The following is a 25,703-nucleotide window of genomic DNA, read 5'->3' as shown; positions in this document are numbered from 1 at the left end:
GGTAGAATTTGCTAAATTTTATACAGACTTTATATACAAGATATAACTGGTCCACATCCACTGTAAGATGGTTTTATGATGTATCCATGAAATCTGTGCTGCAGGATCAGGATTTTACTACTAGATCATATAAAATTATATGCTCTGTTTTTGATTTAGTCCCTAGTGTCCACACTCAGTCTATGACACGGTCATATAATACACATACAATAGTACATTCTGACAAGTCAAAACAGCCCCATCCAGAGCAACAGGTAGAAAATAAATATATCATAGTTCTGTGCTATTCACTAACGGTTTGTTCATGAAGAGAAAGGTACACGCCAAAATGGCAAGACCACCATTTGCATTAAACACTTTCCCCAACAGATTTCTAGCCTCCAAATTATATCAACTCATGATTTTAGGCATCACTTTGACTTCAGCCCATCTCTCACTCGTGTTCCTGGCCCTTAATAGTCAAATATCCTGAATTTTGTTCCGGTTTCCTCCACAGCACTTAACACTGAAATGCCTGAAAATCTGGTGGAATAAAACTCTCCTTGCTGGAGGCCATGCTATCTTTTATCTTAACTGCCCAGTATGACGAAGCCAAGTCTGCTGGTCACTCACAGAAACTCCCCCTCTAGATTTCCTGGAATCCTAATACTGATTGTAAGTGTTAAACTGGGCTGGTGGGCCTTGCGGGGGTCCACCCAATCCAGTGGACATGCGGCGTTGTAGCTGCGCCACAAGAGCTGCTGTCTGTTGTTGCTGCTGCTGCATCGGTTGCGGTTGTCCAGGCTGCTGCTGTTGTTGCTGCATGGCCAGCATGTGCTGGGGGTGAAACTGTGGCTGCTGTCGCATCTGTGCATTGGACAGCTGGTTCATATAGGAGTGCCCCTGATGCTGTGTAGGGGCCCCGGGTCCTATTTGACTGTATCCCGCCATGCCATTCATGCCTGGGGCAGCTGTCTGCATTCCTGGTGCGCCTGTCATCTGGGGTTGCATCCTGCAAAAAGATGGCTCGCTGCATAGCAGTTGAGCATGATACATCAAGACCAACAGGTAGATACACAGATGCATGCACATGCAGCCATACACACAAAACAAACTGGTGGGTAACTATTCAATTAAACACTCTTTTGTATTTCTTTTAACACCAGGGAAAAAATGTACTTGCACACCAGCAGTGAATTCGGTAATCCAAAGACCTGCTATTGGTCAAATATGAGATTTTCTAATGCCCACCTAAATATATTTTAATTTGGTAAAAAAAATTTTTAAACAACCACATAAACCTAACTGGCAATGAGTGGTTTTGAATTATCAAATGAAGCCTGTTAGAGATTAAAAAGGATAAAATGCACAGGGACAGAAAAGAAATGGTTTGCAATTTTTGATCACGAAGAAGCTACAAAGGAAGCCAACATTATGGGAGCCATCCAAGAAAATATGGCAGAAAAAATGGACATCAACTCTATAAACAAATCCTCGAACAGCCAAGAAGATAACAGGAGGTGAACCTTACCTTCCAGCTGCTGAGAACTGCTGCGCTCCTTGGGCCATAGCCTGTTGTGGCATGTACCCCGTTTGTGTGTGCATGCCCTGCATCATCGGCGCCCCCTGCTGGGCTGTGTATGGTGACTGGTTGAAGCCAGGAGACATCATGCCACTGTTCATGGGATCCATCATGCCTGGCTGCTGGGTGGGTACTGATGGGTAGTAGTTCCCTGACATGCCTGTGGGCGGTCAATTCAAGTTTGTGAAACAAGACTGACCACATTCTAAATAAGTGCATGAACATATTCAATACCTAAAAATCTTTGAAGCCTAATTCCCAATTGGCCTTGCAAATGGCATGCACAGATGTCCACAAACATTGTCCCCCCACCTGTCATAAGTTCAACCCCAGAATAAATTTTTACGACAGGAGAACAAGGCTGTACCTCCTTGCATCTGTCCTATGGGAAGTCCCATAGTATTGGCTTGAGAAGTATTTGGGGGCATCCCCCCTGCGGTAGGATACATTGCAGAGGGCTGGCCATCCATCAAGGGGCGAGACTTCTGCAGGATGTGCTGTCTCAGCATGTTCTGGTTATGCTGCTTTGTCATGAGGTGAGGGTTCTGTCCAGGAGGCATCTGACCCTAGCAAAACATCAAGCCCTGAAGTTGAGAGATAACCCTAAGCAAATGCAGCATGTACACATTACACTGTCTTCACTGGAAAACAATTGCGCAATGAACGACAAACACTAGTTAGGACAAAGATTCTTTTGATTTAAAAGACTCCAAAGGTATCAAAAAGAAGTCTCAAAAATGATATTTACCTGGTGCAGGTAGTTTGTGGTACGTCGTTGCTGAATGAAAGTGTTGAGCATGGCTTTGGGTGGGCCTTGGAAACGAGGCCTAGGCTGTCCCATCTGAGGTGGATATCCGTATGGCTTGGGCTGCTGTGGTGGGTACCAGGGTCCATGAGGAGAATACATGGACTCTTGTGGATAGTAAGACCTCATTGGTGGCTGCTGCTGCTGTGATCAAAATAAAGATGTCATCAGGGATGATCATGATGATAAAAAGTAATCACAAAAGAGGAAAACCAGCTTTATTTTCACATTAAAAAAAATTTGGTGTCTCTCACACCAACCCCCATGAGCAAGCCCTGTGGCAGACTGAGAAATGCTGCTGCTTAAAGTTCACTGATTATCTGAACTAAACCCATAGGTGATCAAAAAGCAGGGAATGCTAACTCTCCTAGCATGTCTTTTTAGTCTAATCAGCTATCCACATCCATCTGAATTATTTTTTTACAGAATGGTTAGAAGTGAAAACAATCTCCAGTAATCTCCAACAGACTTGCTGACATGTCAACAGTATGAGCACAAGACATAACATGTTCTTCCTGGTGTTCCTTCTAATTCACAGCTCTCCTCTACAATGGCTAGCTCTAAACAGAGCCAGGTCCATGCTAGTAACTGACCTGGATGTAGGTGCTTCCTTGTGGGGCCTTCTTGCGACGTTTCTTGTTGTTGGCCTTCCCTCTAGCTTCTTGGGCCTGGGGGTCTACGATCTCCTTCGGTTTCTCTTCCTAAACACAAAAAACAGGATAAAAGTCATATGATGCTTGGGATGCCATGCTGGGGAAGATTCTCTGACCATTGTGACATGCTTTAAGGAGCAAAGCACATTTGTCTGCGTTACTCCCAGCTTACCACTTTTTCTGGTGGAGGTTGCAGTTCCTCTGGAGGCAACGGTGGGGGCTGTAGATAGTAGGTGTCAGGGTGCTGCTGACAGTGTGTGTGGTATAACAGTAACCGATGTTGATCCTCGTAAGTTAACTGTTTCTTCTCCAAACGAATGGCGCCAAAGTAGGACCAAGAAATTGGTGCTGGGTTTTTATTGCCCTCTATGACCTCCCATGGACTCATCTTGATTTTCTGGCTCACCTGTAAACCCTGCATGATAAATGGGAGTCAAAATTAAGAATAGATTCCATTTGATCTCATGGTTTTATTTGTAATAGTTCTGACTTGCCTCTGAAAGCTCACAATGATCTGGCCTGTGCAAAAAATTTTGGGCAGCCCTACTCAAACTCATAAAGAAAGGTAAATCTTTTATTGCTTATGCCTTTCAGCATACTGGAATTTCATGCGACAAGCAGTCATAGCTACCTGTTTCTTGGCAATGGAATCAAAGCCGGCTATTTTGTTGCCCTTAGTATCCACAAGTGTGCCAAAGGGCTCCACACAAATGACTTCATAAAATCGCTTGGGCAGGGGAAGTAGCTGTCGCAGTTTGTCTGTAGCATCTGTGTGCTTATCTCCAAGTTCCTTCTGTTAAAGAAAGACACAAATAAATAAAAACCCCACAGCTTCAGAAACTGAGAAAAGGAAAGAATAAACACTATTATAAAGCAAACAGGATTTCAGGTGGAACAGCTGTTAAGAACTCAGTTTCTTCGTAAAGTATGCCTGCTCATAATCACAAATTTAATTAATCATATGACATCTGTACCTTCAGTTTCTTGATGAGATTGTGGTAGACTTTTTTGTTCTCTTCCTGACCATCGCTGATGAGTGTACCATGGACCAACACCGACAGCATGTCGATGACTGTGTAGAACAACTCGCTGTGGACACAGTCGTCATGTATAGCATGCAATTAGCCTTTCATCCCTGTCTTTATACATATAGAAAGTCATGTTATATCACCAAAAACATCACAGAATAAAAAGATAACAGCATACCAATAATAATTTAGAAGAATTTACAAGCATAAACAGGGTGTTGTGATCTCTAACAATGTCAACAATTGAAATACTACACTTATCTGTATGATGGACAAGCTTGCAAGTTGCTATGTAACAGTGTTTACTAGCACATTGATACTGATAATGGTGTACCTGAATGTGTGAGAATAGTTGTAACCAGAATGATTTTGTGATACTGTGCATATTTGTCAACCTGTTTGATACACATTCTAAAGTACAGGGATAAAAAGCAAGACTCAACTGTCATGATGAGCTATGTTACTTTTTGTGATCACAGAGTTTAAAAAATAAACATTAAGGAAAGAGAAATTATTGCAGTGACACAAAGGAAAGAAAAATAAACATCGTGACAAAGGAAAACAAAATTGTGACACAAAAGAAAGAAAAATGGCTGTTTGACTGGTGGTTCCTTCACAAAGGACACAGCTTTATAAAACTGTGCAAGGAAAATAATGTCAAATTCTCTTTCGAAATAAAAACATGAAAATAAAAACTAAAAAAATGAAGGGGTGTACAGATCTGGTCTGTTTACATGACAAGAGAGATTTACAGATTTGATCTGTTTATATAATGAGAGATTTACAATCAACTACACAGGATCTACAAAACAATGAAAATCCCCAAAACTGACCTGTTGGTCTGACAGTCTACAACTTCATGGCTGATCAGTTGTAGCAGTAACACTGCCCACTCAGTGGTAGTACCATTGGCACGCTGTATTGTGTCAAACATGGCCCCCACCTAAATAGAAGCAACATCGATAAAAATATAGGTGTGTGTCTACCTAAAACCATACAGGCAAGCACATGCACTCTGGATAATCCAGTGGGTACATGAAACTTGGGCGATGTATTTATAAACAAAGTCAACACTGGTGACCTAGGCAATCAAATGTAACAGTCTGTTTCTTAGCTGGGAAAACACAAAAGTATGCTTCAAGTCAAAGTATTCTGAAATGTCACTGACAACTGCACTGAATAACATGATGCACATAGGTTGTGTAGTGAATTACCATGGATTACGACACATACCAGAGATAATCGCAGCTGAAGGGCCTCGTGTAAAAGTTGTCGTGTTTTGCGCTCATCAGGACTTTTCTCCTGTTGCAATAAGAACACATTTCATGATAACACTAATTAACCAGAATCTATCACAAAAACTAAGTACATAGCAAGCAGAATATCTGTATTGTGGAATCTATGAACAAAGTATTTCTAGCATCAGTAAGTCTCTCCACTATGAAGTAGCATCAACTAGCATTACTACTTCTATCCACCATGCAAAAAGTCCAAAACACACTGTCAACAAAAAGCAATGTTAGGATCACAATGTCCGTGATGTGAGACTATACAGTGGCACTAACCAAAATGTCCTTGCTGTTGTTGATGAATTTCTCTAGCTGGGACATGAGTGAGTTGAGCAGTCCTTCTCGCTGCTCATCCTGACCCTTCAGACATGTCTGGAACGAGGACAGAAATGGCTGGTGACCTAAGAGAGACTTGCTGAAACAAAAGAACAGTGAAAGAAGACTGAAATTGAAGCAGATTAAACTACTCCTTTTCTGTAATACCTGATTAAATTATTTTTTTGTCAACCATTTACAAAAATGTCTTCTCAACAAAAATCTTAACTACACTCCTTGTAAAGCAATCTCGCTGTCTCATCTGCACCTGCAAGCATTCAGTCTAAATCTTTTTTCCCTACAGTCCATCTCAACCTCCAGGCAGAGGCTTCTAGATCAATAAATGTGGATACTTACCTCTTCTGGTTGCGATCATTTTCCTGTTTGCTCTTTGCGGAGACAAAAAGATTGTTGCCACTCTCCAGCACCTGACCAGCCAGCTTGAGAACACGGCCCTGAATGGAGTTGGGAAGCTTGGCAATGAGCGGCCCTACCAGCCACACTGTGTCCTGGTCTGAGTTGGTCCTGCAGTCCCACACACAACACTTTTCACAAACCAAAAAATGAAACTCAACAAAACAAAAAACTATATGATAAAAATCACAAGTCTCCATATAACAAGCAGATATTTACAAAGACTGCACTCACTTTGCATCTTCTTGTGGTGAACATGACCCTGCCAATTTGATCTCGGACTGCTGGTGGAAGAGATCAATGGTAGCACGAGCAATGTGGTCCAGAATACTGTTGGTCTCCTGCAATGACCATGACCAGTGCTCACTCAGATATTTATATCATGCTTGTTTCTTTCTGGTCCTGTCTTCTAATCTTTCTACTGCACTACATGCTTGCTTAAGTGTGCAAACATGCATTACAGACACGGTGTACATGTGTTAATTCATGTACCACTAAGTTTTTTAAAAAAGAAGTAAAACTTACTGCTTGGTTGTTGGCTTGTTTCAGTAGGAACTGTAACTCCAACCATGACACACGCTGTGACCAGCGATCAAGATTCTGTTGAGGGCAAGAAAAATAATTATGTCTGCAACTTTAAACAACTTTTCCACATCAGTATGCTTAAACCCCAGCATTTTTATGCTCAAGAGTTTGAGACAACATGTAGCCTGTAATTTGTCACAGCTCTGAGAATACTCAGCACTATACTCTAAACTGAACATCTTCTGCTGTATACAAGTTCAGGGTTTTACTATTCCAAAAAACCTGTCAGTTACTGCACATCACAAGAATAGATTGTCGAATTACAGACAGATGAGAACCCATGGCATGATACAGGATATAAGGCTCGGGGTTTTGGAGATGATTTTTACCTGTAGGACACGATTGATGAGCTGTTTGTGGTCAAGGTCACCTGTATCCAACGGTCCTGGCAGACCATTTGGGTAGCAGATGGTATGTAGCAGCTGCTGAGCCTGTGGCACATCATCTTGATTAAACATCTTGATTAAAAAAAGAGATCATACAAGCCTGGGGAAGTTAAAGCACTCTATCACTTGACAGCATATTATTTCTAATTAAAGCAAAGCAGTTATAACAGTCGGCACTTAATTGTGATGAAGTTATCAAACGGACTTCAGTGCTACGCCTGCTGCTGCTGAGAATGTCAATAAATATATTCTGCAATTTCTCAGAACTTGCTTGCTACTGTAGATGCCAACAAGAGTGGCTAAGAGGGTAACTGCTTGACCTAAGGATGTACATACAAAAATGTAGTGAATGAAAACTTGCCTGTTTACCTTTGTCAGCAGGTGCTGTACTTACAAAACTGTTGCAAAACTCACCTGCTTGCTGCTAAGCATGGGGTCAGTCAGCACTTCTGTTGTGAAGAGGGCTTGCGGGTCCTTCAGGAACTTCTCCCGCACCCAGTCTTGGCGACACACTTCTTGTAGTGCATGCTTGGCGAAGTCGTTTAGCCCTGCACTCTCCATCCCTCCTTTGCTGCTCTGCCTATCAAGCAAAATTCAAAATGCTGTTAACAGTTTAGATCTTGTATTTATCTTGTAACTAGCACTTGTTCTGTCTTTATTTTTGTAACTGAGCACACTTCCTGAGTAATAATTGCCTATTGGGATTAATAAAGTTATCAACTGTCATTTGTGGCTCTGAGGATCAGCACAGTGAGAGAGGTGGAGGAGTCAGATAGTAGAAACAAGCTCAAGAGAGGGGTGGAGGGGTAAGATAGAAATGTGTGTGAAGAGAGGTGGAGAAGTCAAATAATACAGCATAGAGAGAAAGATGGAGGGGTCAGATAGCACAAACAAGTGTGTGGATAAAGGTGGATAGTACTAATAAGCGTAAAAGTGGTGGAAAGGAAAAAAAAGCAGACTTACCCAAGCACCATGTCCATATCCATGTCATCCAGATTGAGCAGGATAGAGGAGATGTCTCCCCCTCGATCCTTCTGTGACCCACTGCCACACTTGTTCTTGCCCTCCTCGTTTGGCTCATCACCTACGTATACATATGCAAACTAAAACCTGCCGTCAATCCTTGAGTACCTTTCATTTTTATTTTTTTAAAAATGGGGTTCTCATTCAAAAAGTGCAGCAAGTGCACTACAAACCAATCTTCTCTTGCCCAGTCACTTTATATGACACAACTTGATTGAAGGTAAGCAAGCCACTAATCAGCCATGTGGTCTCTGAGCATCAAAAACATGTCATAGCTCACCTGAACTCAATGATAAAATTCTTAAGTAACTGGGACTTTTAGCTGACTTTCTAATCTACTAGCATAAATTATGTCATATCACAGCAACTCTGAATCTACACATCGTTTTCATGGGTACTTATATATCCCATCTAAATAACTCTTCAGTTGGAGAACATGTCGACCAGCTAAAAAGGCACTTACCTAAGATAAGCATGGCCCTGAGAACAGCAGACAAGGGCCCAAGGTCTACGCTATTGTGTGAGGCCTCCAGCAGATGGCGGTCACAGGAGGCCTGCACCATCGGCACTGTCTTGGTTGTGTAAGGCCCTGTTGACAGCTGAGATGTCAAGTGGGATGGTTTGAACAGCCGCAGCAGCAGATGGCAGGACAAACGTGCACCGGGTTCTGCATCCTGGTCTCCTCCAGCTGCATGTTAACATTTGACACAGTTAGCACTTCTTTCTGTGACTAGGTACACTAACACACAGCTCTCTATTACCTGAGGATATTTTCAGGGCTTGCAATCGCAAAAATGAAATTTTCCGTGTAAATTTTCTTTCTTTGATACTTATCAGACGACCCCGTATAATATAAATACAAAACTTCAAATTCATGTATATCTGGGTATCTGAATCAAAGATCAAAGCCTGTATTCAAAATGTTAACAGATTGTCTGGTAAAGTTAATAAAGAAACTAACAATGAACACAAAACAATTTGACAAGCAGTGGATTCAACATGACATGATTCACACAGAAACATAGCATTACCTGATGGACAGGTAGCCACAAGGCTGGGCAATGCCACATGAAAGATCAGATCCTGAAGGGAAAAACAGTGTCGAGCAATCAGGATAGCCGTGAATACTGCCAGGTTGTCATGGATGGACAAGTCAGACACCTGTATGGGGACGACAACACATAAAGGTAATATATTAAATGCGCAAAAATAACATGCTGATGCTCTGCCTGAGAGCAGATGACATGACAGTGATATGCTCAAATGACACATTTGCTCACCAGTAACTTGAAGGAAGACGAAGACAACAGTTAACATGGAAGATGTACTAATTACTTTTCAAGAAGCAAACAGGTTTTACAATTGTCAAATGACAGTCTGCTCGTCATTAACTGGCACATTTTGTGATGATGTAAGGGTGACAACACTTGGACAGGCACCTGGTTTTAGTGTCTGGACTGGTTTAAGGCAAGACAACAAAGCTTAATTCCTAGGTGATGCAAGTACTCACATCAATCTGAGTAAGGACGTCGATGAAGCCACTACTGTGAATAGAAGAGCAGCAAAGGAACTTGAGGACACCCAGCCAATCAGAGCTGAGTGCATTGCAGTGCGCTGTCAACTCAGCACATAGCAGGGAGATTTCATTCAGCCTGTTAGACAACATGGCACAGGCGTTAAGCAATGCGAGGTAGGTGTGTGCATGTGTGAAAGAAAGAGCATACGAGAGACAGAAAAAAGAAGCAGAAATGGGTGTGCTGTCAAAGTTTTTCGTATGATAATGCTTTTGCTTAAACCATTCTTCTTCTTTCCTTAATGTCGTAATAAGTTCAAACAGCATCCTGTTTTTAAAGTGAGAAAATCTCACCTTTCTGGGCTTTGAGAGGCAGTGATGGTCAGCATGGCATTACAAACAAAACTGTAGCGGTTTATGGGGTTCTCATTCAATTGCTTGACCATCTCTGTGTCAATCTGGCACCTACAACAAAGATGGCATAAATATTTGTCACTAGAGTTAATATCTGTGTGCACATGGTACTCCCACTTGCCAATAACATGAACATCACAGTGACACAATTATAGTGTCACCTACCACTAAAGATAACATCCATGTCCACATGACACAATGACACTAACAAGTACACTGCAGTTATATTATTAGTGTCATATATATTATTATGTTCACATGATGACACACTGACACTTGCAGTGACACTTACTTGCCACTAGAGATGACATCCATCATAAAAGTTGGAGTCCATTTGAGATTGTGGTCTGAAGGGGTTACAGGTGCATAAAGGGTGGATTTCATCTTGTTGTATGCTGGATTAAACAGCTCTGCAAAGTTGGTCTGCCACCGAAACATAAGGATTTATGTAAGTGTCAACAGTGAGCCAAAGTTATAATTTTCCCTGTCAACATTATATATATATAAAAAAAAAAAAATCAATGATCTGTGGGACAGATGTGGGAATAAAGCAAATCAGCATGCAATAAAGATACAAAAGTGCTCAATACCATTTTTCTGCTGGTCCTTTACAATACATCCATGAACCTTAAGATAGCAATAACTATGCTAAATACACCTGACTTCTTAAAACTGAACTCATTTCTCTATTCTTAAGATTTTGATGGTGACACTATTCCTAAGGGCCAATAATCAACATAGTTTGGCTTCTTTTTATGGTTAAAGATAAATTAAAAAAAAAAAAGTGCTCAGCATCGAAAATCTGGACCTAGTCTAGAAAACTAGGAATGGGGATTAACTGGAGGCCCCACTTAGTCAGGCCACAGCAAGAAGACAGCACAGCTTGATTATCTCCTTCAGCTATCTATCAGGTACCCAATCACTGCTGGGTGAACAGAGAGAGTTTTGTGGTTGGAGGGCTGAGCAAGCAAGTTCACGATCTTTCTAATTTACTACACTCACCACATGACTCTGAAGCCTCCCACAGCAACAGAAGATGCTGCATAACATACAGCCTACCTTTAGGTAACTGCAACAGCTGTAGGTGTCATAAAGCCAGGCCAGCACACAGCGCTCTGCTGAGGAGCAGTTCACTGGGTTGCAGACATTCACAACTTTGAGTACCTCCATGAGCCTGTTAGACACCATACATGCATTTTAACACACACAGAGATAAGTTGCCAGCTTATGCCTAAATGTTGCTAAAACCTTCCCATACAAACACAAAAACATCTGCTGTTAGGCCTAAATATTGCTTAAAAATTCCCCCCAACACACAGAGATAAGTTGCCAGCTTATGCTAAATGTTGCTAAAACCTTCCCATACAAACACAAAAACATCTGCTGTTAGGCCTAAATATTGCTTAAAAATTCCCCCCAACACACAGAGATAAGTTGCCAGCTTATGCCTAAATATTACTGAAAACCCCCCAACAATGACTTTTTCCTCTCTTTCTCTTATCTCTCAGACACAAGCTGATCACTGACAGTCAGTGAGCATGACTGATCATGCCACAACAATGGGATGAGAACAAATTTTAACGTCAAGGCAGTCCCTACCCTTTGAAGGCTTCAGAGACTAGTTCATGGGATACAAGTACGTAGGTATGGTACTTCCTCAGAACTCCAACAATACACAAGCATAAGGACGTGGAGTAGGTTCGCTCAAGTGATGACTCCTTCTGACTCAACTCTTGTTCAACTTCACACAGAGACTTCAGAAGCTAAAACACACACATGCATAGGTGCATATAATTAGGCATGGTTGTTTTGCAGTATAGTTATCTACACACAAAAACAAAGTCAACATTTTAAGTGTCTCACAATTGATGCACAGGGAAGTGCAAAATTATAAGATACTGAGATGGATTTCATCTTCCAATAATAAACAAAAAAGTCTGTAAATTTACAGATTGTGAGACTAACTCTGTGAATTAAAAAGTACTTTTATGAACAGGCAAACAAATATGCAAAATTCTACTGCAATGAAAGTAAAAACTAAACTAAAAACTTAAAAAAACAAACAAAATAAAAAAACAACAACAACAGACCTGCAACAACTATAGTGTATAATCCATATGTGTTATAAAGATATGAATACCTGCAAAATGAAGTCCATTAGCCCACTGAGATTGAGTGCAGACTGCATCAGGTCAAAAAGAAAGGAGATGTGCTCCACAAGGGGCAAGTAACTGGAATTGCCTGCCACAAAAATTCGGAGCTGCTCACGAACGGCAGCTGTACACTGGGCTGTGACAACATGCTGGTCATAGTATGACAGCTTCTGAAACTTCTGCACCATGGCTTCTAGATTTGGTGTTGCTACTACAGTGCTTGTTGGTGTTGGGTTGGTCAAAGGGCCTGACACAGTGGTCAGAGCACCATCGACTGTGGCACCAGCTGCAATCATAAATGAAGAGTTAATATTTTTGTCATTTGGATTCAAAATGTATGCACTGATTATTGCCAAAGACAACTTGCTAATATATCTGCTGACTATGCAATCCCTGACTATAAGCGCCAGTCATGACATCATGCACTTTAATTTCATATCTGTTTCAATATCAAATTAACACACACAGAGATGCACACACACACACACACAGACACTACCCACCACACGCAGACACATCCTGCCAAACACACTCTCCCCAAATGCCCAGGCATTTGAGCAGACACTAGACCAAACTCAATTTTGTTCACAGAAAAAAAAGTCACTATATCAACAACAAAGATAAATGTCACAAACTTATTTGGCAGCAACCTAGACCTCGGTGCTGAAGTCCCAACTCACATTCAGCAAACAACAGTTGGTGTGATCAATATACGAGAGCAAACCTAAGGCTGTGATCAGCATATGGCAATATACATAAGGCTGTGATCACAATATGCTGACAAACCCAAGGATGCGATCAAATATGCCAACACACCTAAGGCTGTGATCCCACTATGCCAACATACCTCAGGTTGCAATCACAAGACATCGACATAGCTAAGATTCTGAGCACAATATGCCAACATACCTATGGCTGCTGCATCTTTGGCTTCTTTTTCCTTCTTCTTTTTCACTCTGCCTAAGTCACCGCTTAGAACATCAATGCAGTTCCTTTTGGAGAATAACTTAACAATTTCCTTGGAGGTCTTTTTCAGGCTGTGGCGTGCCTCTTCCCGGGCTTTTCCCACTCCATAAAGTACCACCATACGCTGATTACACTCATGGACAGTATAGTCTTCCTGCATATCAGGAAAACACATTTATTTAAAACACTGGTTAAAAAAAGATTTCTAATGAAAAAGACTTTGGCATAATACATGCAAAGTATTGAACATACAATCTTTACATTTTTATTGGTCATAGACCTTTGAAATAAGATGACATAGACTCCTATGAGGATAAGATAAGAAGACAGTAAAAGGATGCAGTCATCCTTATTCTGTCTTATTACAAATCTAATAATTTATTTGCATAGTTACTCTTCTGCTTTACACATCTGACAAATTTGAACAGCCAAGTTAAAATCTGTGTACGGCTTCAAGAATTCCTGCCAGGTAAAAAGTGCGTCATGACTGTTTTGACGTGTACCTGGGAAATAGGCAGGTGTGTGGCATACACCAGGTGTCGAGAGGGACCCTTTGGCATTTGCTGCTGGTGGTGGTGCATATGGTGGCCGAGGTGATGGGAGCCATGGGCCTCTCCTACACTCGGAATAGGAAGATCCTTCTCTGACTTGACTGACTTGACTGAGGCTGCAGAGAAAAGGCAACTGATTACCATCAACATAATCTTAATTTTTACAGCCACACCCTTTATCACTGACATATTTTGTTTCTAAACTTATTCATGCTGCCACAGATACTTAAACTATATCAGATAATGCCACCTCTAAAGCATTAAGCATTTTTCAAGTTTTTAGAACATGCCAGTCAACAGTAATTATAACATTTTTAAAGCAGTGAATCACTCATTTTCATGCATTAAATAAAAACTCAGTCACTGACATTTAAAGATTTCCAATGACAGAATTAATCCTAACATTTGATAAGAGGATCTGAAAATAAACTAAATAGAACGGACTAATAATGCAAAAAAAAGCATATGATCATAATTCATTTTTTTTTGTTGAAATCACTGGAGTAAAAAGATGGTAATGATGACAAGAACAAGACAAACTAAAATCCATGATGACGACCAAAGTGTAGACTTGTTTCGGTTACCTATATCTTTGTCCCTGTGCATAAATTGCTTAAAGTATAACATTTCTAAAAACAACTAAAATAATGGACTCTGCATTTAATTATGTTTCGTTTACTTTAGGCTGATGGGTAGACTGGAAACAGAGAGGCACTACATATTCTAAGGAAAATGGAAAACAACAGGTACAGGGGATATGACAAAAATTTTTTTTTAACACCTTAATGACTACTGGTAAGGCAGGAGACTGTGGACACTGAAGGTAATGAGTGGGGAGCAGGAAAAGGCGGTCCAAAAGGCACTCAATTAAAAAAAAAAAAAGTGTACCACTACTGTAAAATAACCCAGAGTTCTAACATCCACAAAATCAGAACTGGTCTGAAAAAAACCCAGTAAAATAAAAATAAAGGGAGAGAAAAAGAAAAGAACAAAACTAAAGAACATATAAGCTCAAACTGTGCTCCCAACACAGACATGCCAATCAGAATATAAAAAATATCAACAGAAAATGCAAAATTACACAGTGTCTGGCATGGACAAGACACAACATATACCCATGTTTGTGTATACAATATGCCTCAGTTTCTTGCTACTCATCACATTTTCACATTTAATTAAATTACAAGCGACAGAATATCTTTAAATACATGGACATAAGCACACTGATATCTTATGTGAAATATGTAGCTGTGTATGTGGAAGCACATATACCAAGATCTTTGTGTTAACTTTAAAATTCTATGATAATCATTAAATACACCCACATTAAGGCAACAGGAATAAAGAATAGTGAAACAAAGCATGTGAAAAGCATGCTTGTAATTCATGTCACCCATCCACTAGCATACTTGAGGCACCTTGCAGGCACAGAACTGGTATTACTTTAAGTCAGCCAAAACTTATCTAGCAACAATATTTCACCCAACCAAATAAGCTGTGTAGTTGTCTCCTCACCCTCCTCCATACCAGGCACACTTGGCCATTGCTAATGTCACAGGGAGATAGCTGTCATGTGCGCTTGTACACAAACACAACCTGCTTCCTAACCTTCTAATTGGGTTTTCTTCAAGGTAATGCATGCTGGACAATAATAAAGATATCCAACTCCTGTGTCTACATATGTGAACATGCTGTATTCAATATGCAAGAGAAGTGCATTTTGCAAACTACTTCTTCCTTGTCTACTTGATTTTTCTACTGTGACTGCAACAATGCATATAAGAATACGAGTGCAAGTGACTGATATTAAAAATGTCCCTTTTACACATGGCGCTGACAAATTGCACAAAGGCTGCTGTCTGTCATATTAGCCTGACTCTTTAGTACACTCATGCAACACCCAACACCATAAAACCACAGTAATGCATGCTGCAGGCACCAACTCCCCCCACTCCCAACTGTCACAACAGGGAGTTTGGGGAAAACAAGAGCCATAGGGGACAGTGAAGGCAGCCACACACCATGGTGCTCCACAACTTTTTATTTTACTTACCGGTCAATGATCCAAGGGAGAGAGGCAGGCCTATTGAGAGCCACACAACACAAATCCCACTACAGCACCAATACTCAACACAGTATGCTTACTGGCAAGCCACAGAGTAACAATCTACAGTCTCAAGCCTGACCATGTCATCGTCAACAGCACTTTTCCTACCCATGTCGTGGTTGGATGCTTGCCACTACCAATCAATAAGCGCTACAGCCTTCCATTCAAAACAAAACAAAACCAAAAAACCTGACAAATTACACAATTTGCTTTGCAATCCATGTCTGGAAATAATAAAATAAATCTGAATTCTTCTCAAGCCAGCAAATCAGAAACAGGCCTTAATAAGCAGGACTAAAACAGCCAAAGAGATTGGGTTCTTATGTTAAAACGTCCCTTCACAGTATTACACTATAGTAAGAAATCACGTAACAAGCAATTTCTGAATGAAATGTACTGAAAGTGTTGCCACTGTGATAAGACACAAGGTATTAAGCACAGGCAACTAGAAAGCAAATTGCTGTGCTAATATGCTTATCAGGAAGGGGGAAAAAAAGAGACAAATTAAGACAAAGAAAAAGCAAGAAAGGGCATCAGACAGGCAAGTGGTACAGGCTCATCGCATCAAAGCACAGGCAATAGTTTCTTGCTCACCTGGGGGCTCTGGGCTGCACCGCCCATCATCCTTAACTGAGCCAAACAGGCTGCTGAGATCAGACTCCATGGTGTGTATGTCCATGTCAACTTTGATGTCATCCTGATGCTAGCAACACACACACATGCACACACAATGTGACAGATTTAATGATGTTTACTGCTTAACCAATAATGTCAAATGCTAGAACCATGTGGATGCAAGCATAACAGAAATTAAATATAATAAAAATAAAACAGATTAAGTACATTTCCCTGTGTGAAGGCAAGTTTTGTGTGGTGTGCTTTAAGGACAAACAAGACAAACTTAACATACGAAAAAGCACAAAAGCAATAAAATTGTAATAGCAACAAGGAGCGAGTGAGCAAGGGAATGAGGCAGAAAAGAGAAGTGTGGTTAACAGAAGGGGTTGCCAGCTGTGTGTGAGGTATTTCGCATAACACAGCTCCTTACTTTCTTAACCCCTGCCGTACACACCAGATTATGATACATTTTCCAAACATCAATAGCTGTCAATCTTATCAATCAAATATCAAACAATCTTAAGCTTTAAAATACTTTTCCTCACATCATGACGGATGCTTTCACTTGGGCTCTTGTCACTAGAAGGGGCAACACTGTCTGCAGATTGCAGGAAAGAAGGAGAGCAGAGCAAGTCTCCGCGGGAGATGAGTGTGCACATGTAGGCATCATGAGAAAAGACATCGTGAAGAATCAGTTCATGGAAAAGCAGAATCAGATTTCGGAACGCCTGCTTTTCATCATCTGAACTGTGGTCCTCTGGAAACATAGTCATGGTGAAAGTGAAACACGTGCTTTTAACACTTTACAAAAGTGGTAACATTTCTCACAGCTAATTTGCTAATATGTCAAAAAACCCATGTCACACCAAACAAAGAAGATGGTGATGATCAATAACTAGAAGTAATCTAATCTTTTAATAGCTGTATAGTAGTTTAGGACAGTGGTAGCTAGACTCGGTTAAAATTACCAAAGTACTTAACGAAAGATTCTAGATCAAGGCAATGCTTCTAATCCATTCATTGTTGTGGGGATGTTTGGTTTTTTTCTTAGGACTGCTTAAAAGGGTAAATGCTGTCAAATGTTTGACCAAGTTAGGCAAAGTTGTCTGTGAAGGTCACATAAAACCAATGGTTTGGGGTGAATGTTTCGGAGGCTGGGGGGATGAATTGGTGTTTTACGCCGGTCCAGCAATGAAGGCTATATCACGGCAAGGCGGCCAGTCATGTATACTGATGCCATATGCAGAGAAAGAACAGTGTGTCCGAGACGAGAGCTGAACCCAGGGCATGCAACCTCACTGTATTGGTGACAGGCACTAACCGTTGTGCCACTGACCGCCCAGGTGAATGTTCCGGACATTACAATCTTGGTCAGTACGCTGAGCTAAGAGCAACTTGCCAATACAATGTCAAAACATTTGCCAGGCAGTGAGAGTTACGTACACTCAGGAGGTTTGATGCTTTGTCTGCTTAAGAACGACATTTATGGCCCTATCACAAAAATCTATGAACTTATGATGGATATAAGTAGATGAAATGGTAGGCCTGTTAATTTGACTGCAAAGAAGCACAACTCACCTAGAAGTGGTGCCCGACTGTCTAGGAAGTCCATCAAAATAGACTGGAATGGAGGGATGCCTGGAGGCACATACACATCTGAGCCTGCAGACTCCTTGTCATCTATGACTTCTGCCTCTCCGTATTTCTGCAAATGATTTGCCAATTTACCCAGTTATGAATCTGTATGGATGGTGAACATTTCTCACACCCTCCAAAAATGTATAAACCACAAAGAAAAATGATTCGAACGAAACTCCAAAGGTATATAACTTTATATTGAAAACAGTAGTTTTTATGCCAGAGCAGCAAAAATCCCTTCTTACCAACCGCTAAAAAAGTGCTTTACATGTAGGTACCAGAAACATTCCCACACTAAAAAGAATGCAGGTATTTATGCTTTTCCCTAAAGTATCGACACCTCATCCCCTCATTCCTGCCACAATGCCTCCAAAAGATGTGGACATTTGATGGAACGTTTTCTGCGCTTAATTTTAATCTTCAACATACTATATGCTTCTCACCTCAGCTCTAAGCTCACTCTGGCGTCGCTCCAGCAGTTTGGCAGTGACGATTGCTCGGTGCTCTCCAGTGCGCTGTGTACTGACTGCCCAGTCAATCAGCAGCTTAATCACTGGCTCATCACTCATTGGTGCCTGCAGGAGAAATTCTTGTATGAGCGGTTAAGTTATCATGTTACATGAAGAACAGTATTACTTTTAATGGACAAAAGATAAACATGAATTAATGTTTGACATAATATTGTTAAAACACCAAGACAAAATAGCACATAGATTTGTGAACACAAAATCAGCAAGGCCAGTAAAAGATAAAGAAAACCTCAATGTGAGTATGGTTGTTTTTTATAGTCATTCACTAGGAGATTCCATGCATGTGCACTTATTATTTGAACCTACTTCCTATATACAGCTCAAATGCACTCTATTGCACCTCCTAAAAATAAGCCAGCATCCCCTGCTCGAAATACTACCTGTAGGAAAAGTACATAATTTTATCTTCACTATCCCACTGCCATGACTGTAAAGATCACCATTTAACCCCGTGAAATGTTCAGCCTGATGGTGGTGTATGAAGTTACCTCCCTTGACGGAACTAAATCAGTCTGGCAAAATATGCTTTGAATCATGGAAATAATAGAGGTGACATGCTGCTATGGAAATGAAGATCCTTGCCTGCTGCTTCGAGAAACAACACATGTAGAATGCAGCTGATAGTTCAGCCAAAGAGCAAATTATTTCTGGGTAGAAGTTGCAAAAGATTTTTGAGGTAAGCAATTTTATTTTTTAAATTCAAATACTGCTTCCAGATAACTTCTTACCTCACTGTTATCTTTAGATGAGCTTGCACCAAAAATCTTGTTGTAGAGACTGTCAAGAGAATTGCTGGAATCCACACGGTCAAAATAATGCCGGTCAAGGACATCCAACACATGCAGGACTTTGCTGATGGTAAAACTACACGTGCATGTGGAACCACACACACACAATGTTATGCTGTTAATACGTAAGTTGGAGTCAACTATTAAAAACAAAAAAAACAGATTAAAAATGCAATAAAACAATAAGCTTTTCCTGCATAACACCAATATTAAAGAATTGAAGCAGAGGTTTGGCATTCACATATGCCCCTCAACCTCAAGCTGTATGGGCCTATGGATGCTCTGCAGATGACCGACAACTTTATCTTGAGAGCGGTTTTCAAGAATAACGTGAAAGACAGCAACAGTGAGAGATTATAATGAGATTTAGTGGAGAATTCATAGGATGAAAAGTGGTAACAAAAAGACTGTCCTCACCCGTTGCTGACTGCTGACATTTGTCAGAAGACCAGTTGACTTCTGCTGCACGGGACCTTTGTCTGATGAGATTTTCAGCTGAGCGAATCATTTCCCGCATCTGTGGTATGGTGGAGGGAGGTGAAGGAGAACAGTTTAGGAAAAAAAAAAAACCAACCTAGATCATTAATCAACAAATAACATCATCATTAATCTGAATAACTACAATCACTTATGCACGTGTATGCATCTCTATTGTGGGAAAAGTTTATTCTGTAATAAAGCAAATGGGTGGTGGAACAAGAGATCCATTTCAACTGTCTCCAAAGAATTTTGATCGGCATAAATTAAAGCTGTCTTAAGAACTAAATTTCTTCCAAAGTGTACCATAGTATGTTTATAAAAACACCAACTTTATAGAATAAACTACAGTATAGTGTGAGATTAAAATGGCTTAAGTTGTTAAAGGACATTTGGTACAAACAGCATGAAATACTCATGAAAACCCTTCACCTGCTGGTGAAAAATCTCACCTGTGGGTTTTGTGGGCTTGGCAGCATAGGAATACTAGAGGGAGCACAAGGTAAAATGTCAAGGGGTGAGCCACACAGGAATGAGGAAGTTTTGCCTTCTCCCAGCCAGTTCCACACCAGGGCTGTTGGACAACGTAGAGTTGCTGTCTGCACTATTGCACAGAGTCTCAGTACAATGGACCTGTGCTGGGGACAGTCGCGGTATTCCACAAATACTGATGCAAAAGGATGGCTTGACTGGTACTGGTTGCTAGTTGTAGATGTCACTGTGCTGAAAAAGAAGTTTGTACAGGTATATACCATTATCAGTTCACTTCGAGTTTCACTCTGTGAGCATCGCTAATGCTGCTGGAAGTAAGCAAAACAAAAATCAACTATGTTTGTTATTGTATAGGCAATGAAGTTTATAATTTTTCTACTATTTTTATCTTCAGTTGCTTCATAACTCCTCTGCCTTCAAACAGGATGTGCTCTTCCAGCTTTTCCCTCACCTCCAGAAAAAAAAAACCCAAAAAAACAAATGGAACAAAGCTGTCCACTTACCCATTGCCATTTGACGTGACCATGGGAGATTGAGTCCGCGTGAAAGGCTTCCAGCTTCCGAACACATCTGTTGCAGCCTCTTGCAGCAGAAGTATGCTAACCGTCGACTCAGCAAGGCAGACAGACAGATCTCACTTATGTACTGCAGGATACAGAAACACATAGAACAACATATGAGATCACAAGGCTCTAAATATGTAAATAAGTTGAGACAATACTGAAAGGTGTTCAGCCTAGCCTAAATAACAAGAGCATCATCCTCCATGTGCCCTTTTCAGAGCCATTCTACTGCAACTAGATATAAAGAAGGAAAAAAAGTTTCTTTGTCTTGTGACCAAAAAAAAAAAAAAAAACGATGGCAAGAGCCTTGGTCTCATACCTTCTCAACTTGAGCCAAAAGCAGCTTCAGCACTGTGTCATCAGCATTCTTCATTTTTTCTAACACCTCTACTACCCAGGTGAGGGTCTCATGCCGATCAAGAAGTCCTTCCTAAAAAGTGACAAGGATTTTTGAGACAAACTGAAACACACTGAAATAAAACCTCTGAAAATGACCTAGCAAAGTTTTGCTAACAATTATGACAAATGAAAAAATTATAAAATTTGCTTACTTCAGATGATCTTAAAGCAATACTTCACCACAAACTCACATTGTACATATGTTTTGCTAAGCGAGTGCAGTAAGTCCATTGTTTAAGTGCATGTTCCATATCCACTTGTGTAGTGGGCTGAGATGTGAGCAGAAAAGAAGTCTGTGGTCCAGAGATACCCCCATGGTAATGGTCTTGAATTTTCTGTAGTTGTTCCTTGAGGTATTTCGTCAAAGACTGTGTCCAGTCTGTGGGGTAAAAAAAAACAAAACAAACAAACAAAAAAACTGCGATAACAAAGCCAGCATGAATGTGAATAAATCTTCAAAACACTTTATGCAGATCACTGATACTACATTCTGGTATATGTTCTCTCAAAACTGTTTTTTTCCTTTCTATTAAATCATAATATAATTTTGTTGCACATAGTACTTTCAACCAAAACCATGTAAAATATTACGACAATGTACTTGCACAAGTAATATTTGTATAAGTGCAGAGGGCGCTTTCAATAGTGACTGGAGATATAAATACCAATGGACTGGTCTGCTGCCTGGCGCCGACGCATGCGTGAGTCCTGTGTGGCCATGTTATGTGCTGCTGTCATTTTGATGAACCACGCAGCACGCACCAGTGGTACAGAAAATTCACAGAGTGTGGAGAAGATCTCTTCTTTCTTATTGAACGTTGGTACCTACAACAAAACATATGAGTTAACATGATAGGCCCTGTGTACCACCCACAGCCATCATCCGATGGTTGGTCACTCCATGTTAATGCAGTAGTTGTGAAAATTATGTAGTAAATAACCAGTTTCTAGGGAGTTAAACTACCTAGAAGGCAAACAGCTCTTCCTGAATACTATATGACGGCATTTTGTACTGTCTTTATAAATTTATATATACTTTATAAATTCAAAAACTGATAAAACGCAAATGACTGTGGCCTTGCTTGGAACTATCTGCACAGTACACACTCAAACTTAAGAGAAAGTGCACAACTTGCCAGCTGTTGTGAAGGTTTCAAACAAAACTAATTATGACAAAGATGATGATTCTGATTATGAAATCTTGATGTTGCAATGCTCCTGCATTTTGTGCCAAAAAACGAACACCGGGCCTAATGTATAAAAAGTGGGATTTAACTCCTAATACCCACGTAGACACAATCTTGCAGGGGAACAATATGTACAATAATCACATGTCAGTTCTTCATAATTTCCACTACCCAGCTCATGAGCATAAGCAGTTCCTAACTTGTCAACAAGCCAAACTAGACCCTAACTGTGGGCGAATTTTACAACCCTTTTAAAATTATCACATGACACTTGCGATGTGCAGGCTATCCATCATGAGATACTGTGCACAGGGTGTAAAAATGGATAAATAACCAAAACGACAGGACAGTAAAGAGGCATAGTGAAAAAAAAGTACATAAAAAAAAAGGGTGATGTTTGTGTGACTGATTGTGACTGGTTTAGCCAATAAGCAGCTGAGTTTTCAGCCACTTATAGAAGACTGCTGCACCCTCTGCAAGCTTCAGAACAGGAGGGTTGTGTAGAACACAAGTTGTATTCTGGGATGCCTATAGGAGGGCTTAATTGATGTTTTAGAGACTGCCAGTCTGAGCAAACACAAAGTTTATGACAAAAAATGCTATAGTTATTTACCTTTCGACTAAGCAATGCAAGGGGCTTGCTGCCTGCCAGATCTTTGAACCATGCCTCCATGCCCTGTTTGCTACGTGCTGCCTGCACATTAATCATCATAATTCAATGCTTTAGTGACTACACCATGTTTCAGATCATCCAGCAAGTACATCGTTTAATTTCTCTTATCTCTTGTTTTCTCTCTCTTGTACACCTACCCCATGCACACACACAACACATAAATGCATGCATGCACAAACCTATCCTTCCTTTCCAAAATAATATATTTCTGTTATATAGAAAAGTATGAAATAAAAGTAATTGTAGAGAAGCAAGAGAAAAAGACACAGAAAATAACACATTATGGACAAGAACAAAAGACTACAAATTATCTTACTGGCCAGAAATTGTCCTTGACAGGCAGCTGAGGTTGTTTCTTTTTGGTGTCTTGGAGTGTATTAAGTCCCATTTTCTTATTGATGATAGAAGCAAAATAGCTGCCAAATTTCTCCACTGTAATTCCAGCATTTTTTTCAGATCCATACTGCAAATACCATGAAAAAACATGATATTCTCTACTAAACAACAAATTCTCACTAGGTTTAATAGTGTGAAAAGTTAGTGTCAAGTGAAATGAATGAAATGTTTAGTCCTCAATGAAAACAGTTCAAGCTACTCAAGCAGATTCAAGATAAAACAAATATAATACTCATATGCTATGTAGCTAGTTTCATCCCCCTCCCTTTTCTAAATATATAAAAAAATGATCTCACCTCATCTGGAAATGCTGAGGGTATTTGGAAGCCATGCTTGACGCTCATCTGATTTAGCTCATCCTAAAATGTTGCAAAGAATAAGCATAAAAACCCGAATCCACAAATCATAATATATCATGCTGTACTACTTACCAAAGTGATTTTCTTTACGTTGACACAAGTTCTGTACATTAACACTTAGTCTAAGAAAGTGTGTCCACTTATTACATCATTTATCTGCTCTCTGAATAATAATCAAACTGTTGCTTCTTACAATCTCTAAAGCTATGCACCACAGTTTATATGATGTATTACCATACTCTTAATGTTAACTTTGATAAATACTCTTGTCATGGACCAGTCCGTGCCTTCCATGCTTTTCAGACTATTTAACCCTTTTGTGACTCACGGACTAAAAGTGTATGTTGAATATATGGTTGAATGGATGTTGGCTGGACATGTGCAGAGCGACAACCTAAGAGGAACGATGAACAGTGAGTAACGAACTCAACTATTGCTAGTGCGGTCATAAGACTGATAACAGTAACTGGAACTTTGTTGTTGAACAGGAGAGAGTGCGAGAAGTGTAATTATGTATTTTGTGAGATATTGGACTAAGTTGAGACTGATCGGGGAAGTGCCCAGGATGTAAACATTTCCTCTATAGTTAGATGTTTGCCATCTTTAGAATGAGAGGTTGAGGAAGTTGTTATTAATGTGTATTTGTGCTGTAGTCTGTAAAGTCCTGAGCCACTCAACAATGAAATGAACAAGATTTAGGCAGAATCAGGCAATCGTTTTGTGTGTGTTGAAAAAACGCACATTTATCTGGCTGAGTGAGTTGTGAAGCCACCCGTGCCATGACAGTATTATTAAATATAAATAATATTACATGAGTAATGAGTGTGGTAACTATTCATTGTAAAAACACTCGATATAGTAAAATTTGGAAATGGTATGCCACAATTTGTAACAGTATTATTTTAAAGTGAGAATGTTTTGTTTAGTCTTTGTAACTCCTTGAGGAGCATAGAGGGCCACAAAAGCTGAGAATGGGAGTGATATAAAACTTTAATTTCTCTTGACAGAGCTTTCGTTTACTGGAGAAGGAAGTGGCTTTTATTTAAATTGAAATGAATTTCATGATTTTGTTTATAGGTTTCTACTCAATTGTTTACTCATCAGGTCGTTACACTAATAATGAGAATATGTCGATATTTTACTTCTTGATGTGATTGCAATTGTTCCTAATCATCTATTGGCATGTTTCTGTCACAAATTCAATTTCAATAGGTTTGCTGAAACAATCTACTTCATCAATTATCAAATGTTTCGTCGATGTTCAATAACGACGACAATGCAATTGATTTCACTAGCAACCTAAGCAGGATACGATCCATTTCAAATGAAAACACACTCGAATCATAATGTAATAAAGAGACATCATATATTGACTCACTTCTTTCTGTTTTGGGTCTTGAGGGTAGACATCTGGAGGACCAAGCCGAGGCTTTTTCAGTGGTCTATGCTCTTGAGATGGGAAAGCAGCAGCCATCTTTTCTATAGATGCTCAATAATTTAAAAAACGCGAATTTCAATCGCAGTCACGCCATAACAAACGCCGACACTTCGATATAAGGTCAAGAGTCATTTCAATCCACACAAAAATAGAGCATATTTTACAATTCTCACGTAAACATCCTGCAACACTGTCAAGTAAACCGCGAACTAATGGGTAACACTACAAACAGAACACCTAAAATTAGAATCTCTGAAAAAAAAGATGAGGACTGCTTTAAACAAAAACATAAGATGAACGTATTTTTATAAGCCAGATATATAAAAAGTAATTATGAAAATAATAAATTTCGATAGAAATTTTTTTTAGCGATTTTGTTTTT

The 25,703-nt window shown here is 39.9% G+C and overlaps 1 protein-coding gene across 1 annotated transcript; it reads right to left on the bottom strand.

Moving 5' to 3' along the window:
• Positions 1–4: 4 nt before the first annotated feature.
• On the bottom strand, positions 5–25,574 carry LOC112555393 (mediator of RNA polymerase II transcription subunit 12-like protein). Its single transcript, XM_025223762.1, is given in 43 exon segments — positions 5–1,009; positions 1,511–1,721; positions 1,929–2,127; positions 2,310–2,510; positions 2,960–3,067; positions 3,192–3,434; positions 3,651–3,812; positions 3,994–4,108; positions 4,881–4,990; positions 5,281–5,349; positions 5,613–5,751; positions 6,009–6,176; positions 6,300–6,406; positions 6,591–6,665; positions 6,980–7,081; positions 7,451–7,616; positions 8,000–8,120; positions 8,523–8,747; positions 9,091–9,220; positions 9,570–9,711; positions 9,927–10,037; positions 10,279–10,409; positions 11,046–11,160; positions 11,586–11,749; positions 12,127–12,425; positions 13,049–13,259; positions 13,609–13,772; positions 16,358–16,466; positions 16,927–17,138; positions 17,960–18,086; positions 18,463–18,594; positions 19,278–19,414; positions 19,755–19,854; positions 20,267–20,532; positions 20,817–20,852; positions 20,855–20,951; positions 21,189–21,299; positions 21,460–21,647; positions 21,934–22,093; positions 23,069–23,149; positions 23,445–23,591; positions 23,821–23,883; positions 25,262–25,574. Coding segments are annotated over 43 exon segments (6,417 nt in total). The 5' UTR covers positions 25,358–25,574; the 3' UTR covers positions 5–642.
• Positions 25,575–25,703: the final 129 nt, after the last annotated feature.

The sequence above is a fragment of the Pomacea canaliculata genome, linkage group LG14, assembly GCF_003073045.1.
Source record: "Pomacea canaliculata isolate SZHN2017 linkage group LG14, ASM307304v1, whole genome shotgun sequence".
Lineage (NCBI taxonomy): Eukaryota > Metazoa > Mollusca > Gastropoda > Architaenioglossa > Ampullariidae > Pomacea > Pomacea canaliculata.
Note: the sequence above shows the minus strand (reverse complement) of the source record. Positions and strands in the feature narration are given on the sequence as shown.